Source organism: Castanea sativa, chromosome 8, assembly GCF_040712315.1.
Source record: "Castanea sativa cultivar Marrone di Chiusa Pesio chromosome 8, ASM4071231v1".
NCBI classification, from domain to species: Eukaryota; Viridiplantae; Streptophyta; class Magnoliopsida; order Fagales; family Fagaceae; genus Castanea; species Castanea sativa.
The window spans coordinates 42,568,921-42,583,362 of NC_134020.1; the positions used below are offsets into that span (position 1 = coordinate 42,568,921).

General features: G+C 33.0%; 2 protein-coding genes across 3 annotated transcripts; both read left to right on the top strand.

Annotated features, from left to right (window-relative positions):
* The first annotated feature begins 1,044 nt into the window (after window positions 1-1,044).
* On the top strand, window positions 1,045-6,020 carry LOC142605632 (syntaxin-61-like). 2 transcript variants are annotated; one of them, XM_075777063.1, is made up of 8 exons: window positions 1,045-1,196; window positions 1,388-1,472; window positions 2,161-2,274; window positions 2,578-2,691; window positions 2,997-3,044; window positions 3,225-3,418; window positions 5,123-5,213; window positions 5,373-6,020. In XM_075777063.1, exons 2-8 carry the CDS (start codon window positions 1,416-1,418, stop codon window positions 5,694-5,696), a joined length of 942 nt encoding a protein of 313 aa, XP_075633178.1. In that variant the 5' UTR covers window positions 1,045-1,196; window positions 1,388-1,415; the 3' UTR covers window positions 5,697-6,020. The 2 variants fall into 2 exon arrangements, with proteins under 2 accessions (XP_075633178.1, XP_075633179.1); XM_075777064.1 differs by lacking the exon at window positions 2,997-3,044.
* A 1,471-nt stretch (window positions 6,021-7,491) lies between these two features.
* LOC142608458 (syntaxin-61-like) lies at window positions 7,492-13,301 on the top strand. The gene is made up of 8 exons (XM_075780239.1): window positions 7,492-7,672; window positions 7,888-7,979; window positions 9,425-9,538; window positions 9,840-9,953; window positions 10,340-10,533; window positions 11,834-11,924; window positions 12,150-12,215; window positions 12,827-13,301. The coding sequence occupies exons 2-8, from the start codon at window positions 7,926-7,928 to the stop codon at window positions 12,935-12,937; spliced, it is 744 nt and encodes a 247-aa protein (XP_075636354.1). The 5' UTR covers window positions 7,492-7,672; window positions 7,888-7,925; the 3' UTR covers window positions 12,938-13,301.
* Window positions 13,302-14,442: the final 1,141 nt, after the last annotated feature.

The window sequence follows — 14,442 nt, forward strand, 5'->3', positions numbered from 1 at the left end:
GACTGGCTCCCCAGTTCCAACAAAGAAGTGGTTTGCCAAACACTGAGCCCAATTTACCAAGGCTGATGGGCTCCGTATTTAGAACATTGGAGAAAAGCCCAATTGTCGATGAGAGGAAAGTTCTGGAGCGCCGTAGAGTCCAAATAATCATAGTCCACTTACTTCAAGCTCTAGAGACTTCCCCTAAAAAACAAAAACAAAAACAAAAAAAACAAAACAGAAAAAGAGTGGCGGCAAGCATGGAAAAAGATTTTAGGGATTTTGTATGTATAGAGTTTATCTTCATGCTTCGCGGGTTTATCAATACCATTATTTTGTATTTCAAACATTACCTAGTATCAATTAAGGGATTTTTTAAAAGGGAAATATTTAGAAGGTCAAGATTTCCACTAGCCATGGTCCTAGGGTTTTATGGAGGAGTTAGTATTTGGTGTTACTCTTAGACATGTAACAATACTCCTATGGGAGTGAGTTGTATGTGACTGCCTTTACATGTGTAACAGTGACATAAAATTATTTTCATTATGGAGAAATTATATTTTATATGGCAAAAATACAATTTAAATCCTATAAATTTAGTGACTTGTCGTTTTAGTCATTAAAATTTAAAATTTTGTGATTTTTAGTTGTTAACTTTGACAACATTATCATTTTAGTCATTATGTCCATTACCATTAAAAAAACATTGTTAATTTTCTTAAAACAAGTTCGTTTTAAGTCATTTTTTTAATGTTACAAACATTAATAATTTTAAGAGAATTAATGGCATTTTTTAAATGACAATGGACGAGGACTAAAATAACAAAAATGTCAATGTTAATTAATTGATATAATAAAATTTAAAATTTATGAACTAAAATGATAATTCATTAATTTTTTTTTGAGAATATATAATTCATTAAACTTATGTGTTGTAATCTGTGATTTTGCATATATATATATATATATATATATATATATATATATATGTATAAATATATGTATGTATGTATGTGACTTAAAGCATTTGAATTCTAAAACAGAGCCCCCAACACAGCACAACACAACACAACACAACAATACAAAGTTCACTTCTTTGCTTTTGTCTCTCTGAAACAGTAAAACCTCTTAACTCTGAAAGACGATCAAAGTTCACTTCTTAAGTGCTTCATCCACTTACGTCTCACACTGCCACACATCACAGCTTTAACTTCAAGGTCTGTCCGTACAACCTCTCTCTAAACCCTAAGTTGCTCTTCTATTTATCTTTTCAATTTGAAAAATATTCTGTTTTCTTAATGTTAATTAGTTGAATTTAAACTTATTTCGGATGTGGAAGTACTCTGTTAATTAGTTTATGTATTTTGGCTAATGGGAATTTATGGTTTTCTCTTCTGGATGTGTGCAGTCAGCAGTACAGGATATCATATTACAAGATGCCTTCAGACCAAGAAGATTTATTCTATGTCTTCAAACAAAATATGCAAAAATCTGTAAGTTTTGTTCACTAAGTACGTATATTTAAGCACATTTTTTATATTTTATTTGCTAGATATGATATGATCATTTTATTTAGACATATTTTATGCTTTTTTTTTTTTTTTTAATCTCTTAAACTATAGATCAGCATAATATGTAAATAAAAAATATTTGGGAAAGCTTCATTCTAAACCCTTAAACTATAGTTTTACTAGTAACAAATTAAACCCTGAAGTATTAAAAAGTAACAAGTTCAATCCTATAGTTTAAAAAAGTAACAGATTAAACCCTCATCGGCTCAACCTGGCAAGATTAAACCTCCAACACAATGGGTGAGGTTTAATTTGGTACACCCTAAATTATAGGGTTTGAACTTTCAAATGAATTTTTCCCAAATTACTTATATAAATATTAATTCATTAAAGCATTCATGCCAAATCGACTCGTATCCTAAATTGGTAAGAATTGATGTATCACTGTGTTTTTATCATATTGTGTATGTATCTCATGTATGATCCCCCTGCCCCATTAACCAAGAGCCTAGTGCAGACTTGTTGACACTTGCTCTCTTTCTGATATCGGTGTCCTTTGTCTACAAACCCTTCTGGTATCAGTAATTGGTGTTTGAAATTTTTTTTGTTTTGGTGGTACTATGTTTAAGGATATATCAATTGTCTTACAATTGATTACCTTCCTGGTTAGATTGATCAGCTGCAATCTACTTTTCACCAATGGGAGCGCATTCCTTCCGATACTGGAGAGCAAGTAAATCTCAGAAGGAAGCTGCTTGCTCTTTGTGAGGGCATTGGGTGGCAGGTACATTGCAATATTACCATATATTAAATTTAATTTTTTTCTATTGCAGTATTTTGAGATCAATCTTGGGTTTCCATTGTGTTATTGAATATGTAAAGAGTCGGTGAGAAAATGATGATGGAGTGAATACAGCTTCTAATCCAATGTACTCTCAATCTTATCTTTGCTTGGGCAACTTGACAATCAAAGATTACTATTATATACTAACTTGATGGAAATAAAGATTTATATATGACTTTTGGCCTTTGTTACATGATTTACCTCTGTCTGCAACTGCTGAAGTCCTGCTTTCTTGATAGGAAGGTGGATTCTTTGGGCAAAGCAATTGCTGTACAAGCTAGAAATCCTGCCTGCTATGGCATTGATGAACTGGAGGTTGAAAAACGAAGGAAATGGATCAGCACTGCTCGCACTCAGGTATTTTCTTGTGCAACTGTATTATATTAAAAAGTTTCAGCTACAGCAAGTGAACTTTATCATTTGCAATGGTGGCTCAACAAACTTTGTACTGTACTCACCATGAATAGACAAAGTGTAGTTCAAATTATGTTGTATATTAGGAAGAATGTTGCATGGTGAGTTGTTTGCTTCTCCTTTTTGTGTGTGTATCACTTTCTAAGCCCGAAAATCATTTCAATTTATGTTATTGTCTTGAACAGTTTATCACATTGTGAGCCGCTGTCTGCTCAATTAACGATATTATCTACAATTTTAACCTGTAGTACAGTTTTGATTCTGTCGGGAAACAACCTCTCCAAAACAAATTGAGGGTAAGGCTATTTACCATGACCTCTTCCAAACCCCACAAAAAAAAGGAAGCTTTGTGCACTGGGTATGACCTTTAGTATGGTTTTGATTTTGTCATATATTTTTGGACAGCATATGATATGGTGTGCCTATGGCTTGTATGTGTTGTGTGGATCTCCTAAATGATTGCAATACTTCGTTAGGTGAGTGCTGTAACGAAAGCAGTGGAAGTTGTAAAGGAGTCGAATTGTACTGGCATTACTAGTGTAAATGGGATGCATAGGGAAGTAATGAGGCTGGAAAATTCTCATCAGATGAATAGATCCAACCAGTACACTGCCCAGGATGGTGAAAACTTTATAGCATCAGAATCAGATAAACAGTTTCTTCTTATAAAGTATGTTATTGTTTCTCTCTCCCTTCCGCACACACTTGCACAGAATCACACATATAAAGTTAATATGTGCACGTGTATTCTTTCAAAAAACTGTGTCTTTTACTTGTTAAAGATTCTGTGTTGAATTCTAGTGCTTTTTTTGTGTTTCAGATGGAAAGACATCTTTAGGTTTCTGTTTATATTTTCAAAACTCATATCAAAATAATTGCAGAAATCTCCCTTCTGGCTTCTAAAGATAAATGTGACCTCCCTCATTGTCTTAGTGTTAATAATTATCTCACTTGAGGTTTGTGCTATCTCAACATTCTATTTCTGACCATTCGACCTTCCTTTTTTTTAGAACAATTTTTCACTTATCACTATGATAAAGAAATAGTAATAGAAAACTAATTGTTATATAAAACAATCACAAGGTGATTTGATAGAGTGACAAATTCCATGGTCATGAAGGTCCATTCTTTTCTCACCAATATGTTAGTTTCGATGTTTACTATGTTCATTTGTACGAATAAATTTTAGAAGCAACATGTTCATAAATTGAGTGTGTAGCAAATTTGCCAAATGAGAGGGGTGGCCCTTATTAATGAAAAGATGAAGGATGGTTGCTTGAAATAGTTGGTCATGTGCAGAGGAGCATCTACTAGTGAGGAAAAGTGAGTTAATTTAAGTAGAAGGAATGGAAAAAGGTATCAAAAGACCTAAAATAATCAGTAGAAGTAAAAAAAGGACATCAATTATGGAGGAAACAGAAAGTATTACTTCAAATAGAAGTGAGTGATAGAAAAGAATATGTGGCCAATCTGTATTGGTTTGTTGAGGATCCATAACTAACCCCATAATTTTGGTTGTGGTGGTTGTTGTAGGAAAGTGAACAATGCTTTCTTTTGTTTTGTTTTTGTTTTTATGGCATTTTAATTATCAAAAAAAATAATCATCCATATGTACTTGTAATCATCTGTTTGGAGGAAAAGATCATTAAAAAAAATTAAAAAAAATTACATAAGGTGGTGCCTTGCCAAGTTTGGTGAGGCATTACCCTTTTTTACGTACAATGGTTAAAATGTTTGTAAATGCTAATCTTATAATTAAATCTATGAATCATGTCAATAAGCTCCAGCTAAAATGGCACCTCTTCCCTATGTGAGTATAAGGTGGAGGGTACTTATATCATATGTATTACTAATAAAAAAAATCTACAAATCATTAAAATAAATAATATACAAATTTTATTGAGTTTGCAAAATGACACATTTGCCTTTTTATATGTACGGTGAATCTTATCTCATCAATGAGCCAAAAATGATTTTCATATATTCACATAAACAAAAGTATTCAATTTGTAGTTTTCACTTTCTCATCGCTTCTATAGATTCCTAAATCTATTGAATGTCTTAAATTATTTCAAAGATCGACCATTGTATGTAAAATTGGGTGATGCTCCATCAATTTTGTTAATGTGCCACCTTACCATGGTTTATGACTTTATTCCCCTCACCTGCCTCTTTAAATTGTTTTTTTTTTAAATTAATTTTTTATTATTATTATTATTATTATTATTTATAAAAAGCTTCGCTGACTAGAAGAGACAAAATAGGGGTTGATCTATTATTTCAGAAACATCAGGGTCGGGTTGCATCACTTTTAGGAACATGCTTACAATCTTTCATTTGTTATGGACCTAATGGTTGTCATTGGTGCTTACAGGCAACAGGATAAGGAGTTAAAGGAGGTTAGTGCAGGTGTGGCGAGAATTGGAGGTGTTGGGCTTACTGTACGTAAAGTGTTCCTTGGGCAGGTAAGGAATTTACAGCTTGCATTTCTTGTGATGCATCATGCATTTGCCACAAATCCACTGACAAATAGTTATGCTTAACTTATATATTATCGTTTTCTGTTAAAAACACTAATTGTCATTGTTGCTGATTTGTTTTGCTAAAATGTGAATTCTTTTCAGGAGAAAATTAAAGATGATTTGGGCGTAGAACTTAGCTCCTCACATCACAAACGTACAAGACATGAGGCGTATGCACCTACTTCTAAAGACGGCCTTGATCGTGATGTTAATAAGACTGCAGCTTCTGTTGTTATAGAGTCTAAACCATCATCATCCAATAGTGCTCAGCCATCCTCTGCTGACATTATGGATACTTTGCAGCGTATTCTCCGCCATCAAGACACCATTCTCCGTTCTCAGGACACTATAACTACTCATTTGGCTCAAATTAATTCTCGCTTGGATCGTCTTGAAAGTCGTGGTCCCCCGCCTGGATATCATTGAGGACTACCCTTGTTATTTGTGACAAGAAAAAGGGAGCTTTCTTAGTTTTAGATGGATAGATTAAACTCAAGGGACTACTTGTAGGGAGAGTAGGTCTCTATATGTATTGTATGTCATATGTTATCTGACATGGGCAGTGTATGTATTTTCTGTTTCTTGATAGGGTGCAGTTAAGCGTGTTAGTGTACTGATGCTTATATGTGTATTATTGTTCTAGGTCAACTTTGATTCAGTTTGATACATGTGATTCAATTCAAAGAGTTTAATATAGAGTTTGAAATATAGGCAACTGGATTTTATGATAATTATCTATTTCTGCTGATATTTTGCTTATGCTTGTTGGATATGTTACATTGTTACATGCTGTGCGATTTTATGCCCATCAAATTCTTTATACGTATAATGCAGTTGCTTGTGATTTCAGGAAAGACAGATTATTTTTACAAGTCTCTATTGAGTCTCCAGTAGTAGTAGTAGTAGTAGTAGTAGTGAGTCCTAGTATGGTTTGAGGTTTCTCAAGGCTTACCATTTTAGTCGAGTGTGGGATGTTTTGTCATGGAATGGCTAGAAAGGGGAGTTTGTTAAGATTTTAGCTGGTCCATTCCATGAACATTTTCTTGTAATGAGACTTCACTTGTTAATATATTGCGTTCAGTGTAATAAGTTTGATAAAATCTGCCAAGAAGATTCTCAAAGAAGTGTTGAATGAAGAATTTTGCTCAAGCGCACATGAAGCTCTATCGAGCAAGATTGGTTGGCTCAAGTGAAACACTTAAGAGACCCGGGAGTATGCCTATCCCTCAATCAAGAAGCAGTTGTGTGAAAAGTGTCTTATACACGATTTTTTCAGAGTTTTGAGGTTGCCAAACTTAGAGCTATTGAGATAACATCTTGTGCCTCTTCTTCATTGAGCATATTGAAAAGCCATGTTAGTTTTACTCATTTATCTTGTGAATCCAAGGAGAGTGTTTTGAGATTTTGAAACCACATAGTTTCTTTCTAGCGAATATCTTGTTGTCAATTCTTCAAGGGGGTTTCTTAAGAGTACAACATTTATGGATTGTTTTGACTGAGAGTTTGTGGAGAAAGTTTGTTGAGGAAGATTCCATTGGCTTTTATTTTATTTTAATTAAGCTTGATTAGAATCGCCTACTTCTACTAGAATCCCTCTCCTCCTCCTCCCCTTTAACTATTTAAATGGTCTGCAAATAACTTGGCGATTTAATAATAATTTCACTAAATAAATCACATGACAATGATTTTCCTTGGAATTGTGCATATGGTTTGTTTGTTATTGGAAGATATTAAAGATATAAATGTGTTAGTCCAAACACACTTAAAAAAAAAAGCATTTTCTATTGATTGTACGAAAAATTCTAACAAATTGGATAAATTGCTCATTACAAAAATAATAATAATAATAATAATAATAAGGGTGGACATAATTAACTTTTAAACTAAATGGAGACATTTTATAGTCTTTACTAAAAATTATATAAAAAAAAAAAATCTAATTGAAGACATACTACAACTTCCAATACTTCTAAAGAGGGAAGAAGTGTAACTTAAAAAAAAAAAAAATTATATTATATAATTAGTTTTTTATTATAATTTTGGACTCTTAAAATAAATTTATTTACATACTTTAAATGTAGTGCTAATTTCTTCTAAAAAAAGAAAAAGAAAGTAGTTCTAAGTTTCTCAAAAAATAAAATAAAAAATGAGATAATAATTTGGCGGGCCTAGGCCAGTTCACAAACATTATCGGGTTTGGACTGAGACACGACACGAGCCTATTTGGAAAATGGAGATGATCAGGAAACAGAGTCCCCAGTCCCCACGGCCACGAGACAAAACATAAGCTTTCGTGTCTCTCTCTCTCTCTCTCCTGAAATCTTAAAAACTCTGAAACACCAAAAAACTTCCTTAATTCTTTGCTTCCTCCTACGTCTCACAGATCACGCCTTTACTCCTAGGTACGTTTTCAATGTTTTTTTGGTTCTCGTAACACAATTCTCAATCTCATTGTTCTAGATCTACTGTATCCCTTGTTTGTTTACGTAGATTTTGAATTCCATTGTTGGAATAATCCAATACCTCTGCGTTTAAAAAAAAAAAAAATTATAATAGCTAATCAATCACAAAATTTAGTTCAATTTTCATATTATTGTACTTTTTTGGATGTGTACAGGAAATATATTTATATATATTAGTGCTTTAACTTACAAGATGCCTTCAGCCCAAGATCCATTCTATGTTGTCAAAGAAGAAATTCAAGAATCTGTAAGTTTGTTGACTAAGTGCTTAATAATTGTTTTTGTAGTTCTTTAATTTAGGCATATTTTAAATGTTTTAGGAAATATTTGCATTTTAACCTTAGAATTCAGGGGTATAACTAGTTAAATCTTGTAGTTTTACAAGTAACAAATTAAACTCTACAGTTTCAAAAGTAACAAATTAAACCTTCCACCTATGTTAAACCCCAAACACAATGCCGTTTCGCTTTAATGGGTTGGGGTTTAATTTTTTACTATCTGAAATGTCCGAGTTTGATTCGTTACTTTTGAAACTATATGGCTTAATTTGTTATACCCCCTAAGCTTTAGGGTTTAAATTGTTAATTCTTCCATATTTTATGGGTTGTTACTATGTATTTGGTGTTTACATCAAGTGTTAACTAGATTGTCAGCTCTATCACTCATCTTTTTTATTCCCTCACTTCCCTGGCTCTGTATTATTGGAATGGGCTTAATTCCACCTATATCTGTCATGATTATAATTTGAATAAACAAAACAGACAGGATGTAGCAGAAACTGGGGTATAAATGTTGTAGTCTGTGAATGTTGATACTGCTTCATTCATTGGTTTGTTTGGTCAGTCTTGTGACTGATTTCTGCAAATCTAGGAAGCATGGTAACTTCAAACTGGTAGCCATGCCATATCCATATCGGATGCATATCTGGTACGGATACTCTTGGATACCTTGGGATACTTAAACTTCCTTTCTCTCTAGTTTTTAGTATTTAGACATTTTATGCGCATTTGTTGTTTATCTCGTAAACTATAATAAATTAGCATAGTGTGTACTTATCCAAAAAAAAACTGTAAATTTGCATATTATGTACTTAGAAAATATTTGTTTATATAATAATTAATTAATTATTAATGCCGTATCATATTCTAAATTTTTAAGAATTGATGTATCCCCATGTCCGTATTGTATCATATATGTCTCTCATGTCCTTATTGGTGCTTTCTATCCTAGCTTCTAATATTAACATATAAATAGCTATTGAACTTTTCACTTTTGGGTCAAGATACTGTGACCCATAGGGATGGTCATACACCGCCATATATAACTGTGGTAGATGTATGGTTCCCACCCCCCCGCCCCCCCCTTTTTCCTCTCTGCCTTTATTAACCAAGAGCAGTTTAGTTGGATTATGTTTTATCGATTTGCTTGGAATAACTGAAATTGTTGTCCACTTGGGGTCATTCTTAATTTATAATAAACACTTGTTCTTTTGCATGTATATTATCAATATTCGTATCTTTGTCTGTCTCTTTAAAATCTACACACGCATTCACACAAAGACACTTATTCTCATGCTGATATCGTTTACAAACCCACCAGGTATCAGTAATTGGTGTTTGAATTTGTTTGGTGGCATTATGTCTAAGAGAAGTACGTATTAATTGTCTTACGGTTGATTACCTTCCTGGTTAGATTGATAAGTTGCAATCTACTTTTCACCAATGGGAGCATATTCCTTCCAATACTGGAGAGCGAGTAAATCTTATAAAGGAGCTGCTTGCTGGTTGTGAGAGCATTGAGTGGCAGGTACATCCAATATTATTATGTATTCAAATTGATTATTTTTTCCTGTTGTAGTGATTTGAGATCCATCTTGGGTTTCCATTGTGTTATTGAATATTAAAGGGTCAGCGAGAAGTTGATGAGGGTGTGAATAAATCTTCTAATCCAATTTACTCTTATCTTACCTTTACTTGTGCGACTTGACAATCAAATTTCCTTATTCTATACTAACTTGATAGCAATAAAGATTTTTATGACTTTTGGCCTTTGTTACACTATTTACCTCTGTCTGCAATTGCTGAAGTCCTGCTTTCTTGATAGGAAGGTGGATGAATTGGACAAAACAATTGCTGTAGCAGCTAGAGATCCTGCTTGGTATGGCATTGATGAAGTGGAGATTGAAAAACGAAGGAGATGGACCGGCACTGCTCGCACTCAGGTATTTTCTTGTGCAACTGTATTGTATTAACAAGCTTCAGCTACAGCAAGTAAAGTAGTGAACCTTGTCATTTGCAACGATGGCTTAACAAAGTTTGAATTGTACTTACCATGATTAGCCAAAGAGTGTTCAAGTTATGTTGTGTATTACACAGAACGTTGCATCATGAGCTGTTTGCTTCTTTTTGTATCTGTATCACACACTAAGCCCAAAAATCATTTCAAAGTTGTTATTGTGTGCATTTGTCCACTCAAAACTAATGGTGTTTATATAAAAATTTAACCTGTAGTATAGTTTTGATTCTGTCACATACAGCGTATTACATGGTGCACCCATGGCCTGTATGTGCTGTGCGGATCTCCTAAATGATTGCGATACTTCATTAGGTGAGGTCTGTAAAGAAAGCGGTGGAAGCTGGAAAGGAGTTGAATGGTACTAGCAGTACTAGTGTGAATGGGATGCATAGAGAACTAATGAGGCTGCCAAATTCTCATCAGACAGACAGATCCAACCAGTATGCTGGCGAGGATGACGATGACTTTATAGCATCAGAATCAGATAGACAGTTGCTTCTTATAAAGTAATGTTGTCATTTCCTACTCCCTTCTGTGCGCACATGAGCTGAATCATACATATTTTATATTTAGTTAATATGTGCATGCGCCATCTTAAAAAAACTGGGTCCTTTCTAAAAAAAAAGTTTGGATCTTTTATGTTCTAACAGTCACTTTCCTCACTAGGTTTTTTTTTAAATTTAAATTTTAAATTTTTTATTATTTATTATTTATTATTTTTATATTTACTTTATAAATAAAAAACAAAAAAAAAAAACTAGCAAGGAAAGTGAGTTTATTTAACTCAAGGAAATGAAAAAAAGGTAAAGAAAGACCTAAAATAACTTATTAGTAGTAAAAAAGGACGTGTTAAGTATGGAGGTAACAAAGATTATGACTTCAAATAAAATAGAATGATGAAACAAAACATATGTGGCCGATCCTGATTAATTTTTTGAGGATCTACAACAAACTCCCAAATTTTTAGATTAAGTCTTGGTTGTTTTAGTATTAAGAACAAAATCAATGTTATTTTTTTTTGTTGTAGTTTCTGATATTTTAATTATGTAAGTGATCGTTCATATGTACTTTTAATCACGTGTAATTAAAATACATTTAGATGATCATCTAATCTAATGGATTGGAATAGATTCCTTTCAAACCACTTTGGAGGAAAAGTTTATTTAAAAAAAAAAGATTACCCTTTTTTTTTTATTTAATGTACACTGGTTATATCATTTGTAAATCCCAATTTTTAAAATATAGATCATGCCAATAAGCTCTAGCGAAAAAATGGCACCTCCCCTTAGTAAGATCAAGGCAAAAGGTACTTATATTACATAAATATTTTTTTAAAATGTGGTGAGGGTGAGGTTGTGGGTTTAAGATCCACAAGGTGTGTAATTACTAATAAGAAATATACCAATCATAAAAATTTTTATTTTCCAAGTTTTCTTGAGTTAGTAAAGTAAATCTTATTGATAGAAATAAGAATTCAATTTGTAGTTTTCACTTTCACATCGCTTCTATTAGATTCCTATATCTGCTGGATGTCCCCAAGTTATTACAAAGATTAACCATTGTATGTAAAAATGGGTGATGCTCCATCAATTTTGTTGATGTGCTGACTTATGATAGTTTATGACTTGCCCACCTCAAAATAAGAAAATGAAAAAAGAAAAAAAGCTGCTCTGACTAGACAGAACAGGAGGTGACCTGTTATTTTAGTAGCATCAGGATCAGGTTGCATCATTTTTAGGAACAAGCAGTTTAGTCCATAAGATCTTTCATTTTTGATTTGTTATGGTTGTCATTTTGTGCTTGTAGGCAACAGGATGAGGAGTTAGATGAGCTTGGTGCAAGTCTGGTAAGAATTGGAGATGTTGGGCTTACCATACACGATGAGCTCCTTGGGCAGGTAAAGACTTTAAAGCTTGCATTTCCTTTTGATGCCTCTACCACAAATCCACCAACTAAAAGTTATGCACAACTTATGGTGCATGTTTTTTCTATAAGCATTTTGATGCACGAGTAACACTCTTGCACCTAATACTTTTAAGTTTTAACTTATCTTGATGAACTCTAAAAATGATCATTTTTGCTGATTTGTTATACTAAAATGTGAAATCTTTTGGTGCTTCAGGAGAAGATTCTAGATGATTTGGGCATGGAAATGGATAGTACATCAAATCGTCTTGATTTTGTTCAGGTGAACCTTTATCGCTTTACCTGTAGGTTTGAATCTAAGATTATATTTTCCAACTCTGCAAAAAATGGACCACCCTACCAATAATCCAAAATTCAGAAGTTGGGCTACTCTTTAGTCCTCTAATAATAAGTTGGCTGTAGCTTCACAATTCTAGCTAATTAAAAGAAGGACAAAGTTAGCTACAAAATTGGTTGTAGCCTTAGTCTACAACCTTACTTAATATCTTTTTATTAAAGGTGAATTTTGACAAATCCACCATTAGATTACATATTCTTCTTATATACTCCATGCATACAAAATTTCTAGAAAATTAAAGATCAATAATTATGCCATCAATAAGTTGTTTAAATTGCAATTTTTGTAGTTTATAATTATGCATAAAATATAAGTTTATAGATCATATAGCAAATAATATACAATTGACACAAAATTTGGCATGTGTATTAAAAGTGTAAAAAATATACAATTCAATGATTAGATTTTCAAAATACGTAATAATGCTTATTTTATTGAGAAATATTGTTTTGTAACTAGACTTTGTCCTTAAAAGAATTGGTTGTACTATTGATATCATAAGAGGTCAAATGGATCTTTTTTAATTCTCCTTGCAGAAAAAGGTGGCTATGGTCATGAAGAAGGCTGGTATCAAGGGACAGATAATGATGATATTGTTTTTGGTGGTTCTTTTCATTGTCCTGTTTGTATTGGTCTTCTTGACCTAATCATGAGAGTGAAGTCAGTTTGCCGTGTATGTACATAAGAGGGTTGCTGATCTTTAGGAAGAACTATGGGACTTGGGGAATACAGAGAATTTTAATGGTAATCTATACTTGTGCTACATAAAAGCCAACCTGGAACATCAGAACCGAGGAAGAATCTGTGTTTTTAATTTTTTAATTATTATTTTTAGTGGATTGAAATTCGATATTGAACAGATTGAGTTAAAAATATACTGTAAATTAGACCCGCATATTGTTTTTGTTTGTTTATTCCTCCATGTGAGGGTGATGTTTGTTCTGACTTCTGATTGTCTATTGCTAGATAGAAGGTTTATACTTGGGATTTCAGTTCCATTTTAGTCCATGAGCACTTTTATTATGCCCTTGGAGGGCTAACCTGTCATTTAGGCTGCGTTTGTTTTATTGGGAAACTAAAATTTGAAAACATTTTTACACCGGGTGTGTGTTTGGCACCACTTGAAAATGCAGTCAAACTGAAAATAGAATTCAGTTTGACCGTAAAATAAGGCCCTGTTTGGTTTACATCTCACCTATATCTCATAATTCATATCTCAATTCTCATAACTCCCATATCATAACCATTCTCATGACTCATATTTCCTCATTTTTTCTTAACTCAATTCCAAGATCTGTTTGGCACTTGATATCTCATTAGTTTTTAGTTTGTAAAAAGCAAAATATAACTTAGTTGGTGTGGCCCTTGGTACAGTTCTCGTCCTCTCTAGTATTCCAAATAATTTTGTCTTTGGTTCTTTTCATTTGGGTTTTTATAGGAATTTATATTAGATCAATACCCATATGCACAATCATCACGTTGGTCTATGATTTCCTTTGAATTTGAAGTTGTTCCCTTTGCCTTGCAAATGAGAAGTACTAAAGTCAAAGGTGATCAAGTGCAAAGAGGGCTCCAATTTTGACGGACCAAGAAAACATGGAGGTGTAACCATAAAATAAAAAAACAAAAAAATTGGAGGCAGAAGCTGGAGGTGTCAACATTGATCAAGTGCAACCATGAAAAAAAAAAAAAAAAAACTGAAGGTATTCAATGTTGACAGACCCAAAGATGAAGGACCAAGAGGGGAGAGAGATGGCAACAAAGAGAGATGTAAACATAAAACCCAAACAACTTCACATCAAGAACCCAACAACAAAGAGGTCTGAATCAAAAAATAAAAGGAAGAAAGGTTTAACTGATAATCACCTGAGACAGAGGCAGATCCGGTGAAGATCAAGAGGAATGAGATTGTGTTTTTGCTTCTCCTGTTAAGCTGTTTAGTAAATGAGAAGTAAAGAGGAGCAAATAGTCGTTGGGGCAATAAATGCCGTCTGACTTGAGTGAGACAATTCATCACATATAGGGTCCGTTTGGATAGAGCTTATTGCTGAAAACTGAAAACTGAAAACACTGTAGCAAAATAATTTTTAAATGTGTGAATAGTGTTGTGGGACCTATTTTTAATATTTTTTTCTGAATAAAGTGCTTGTGG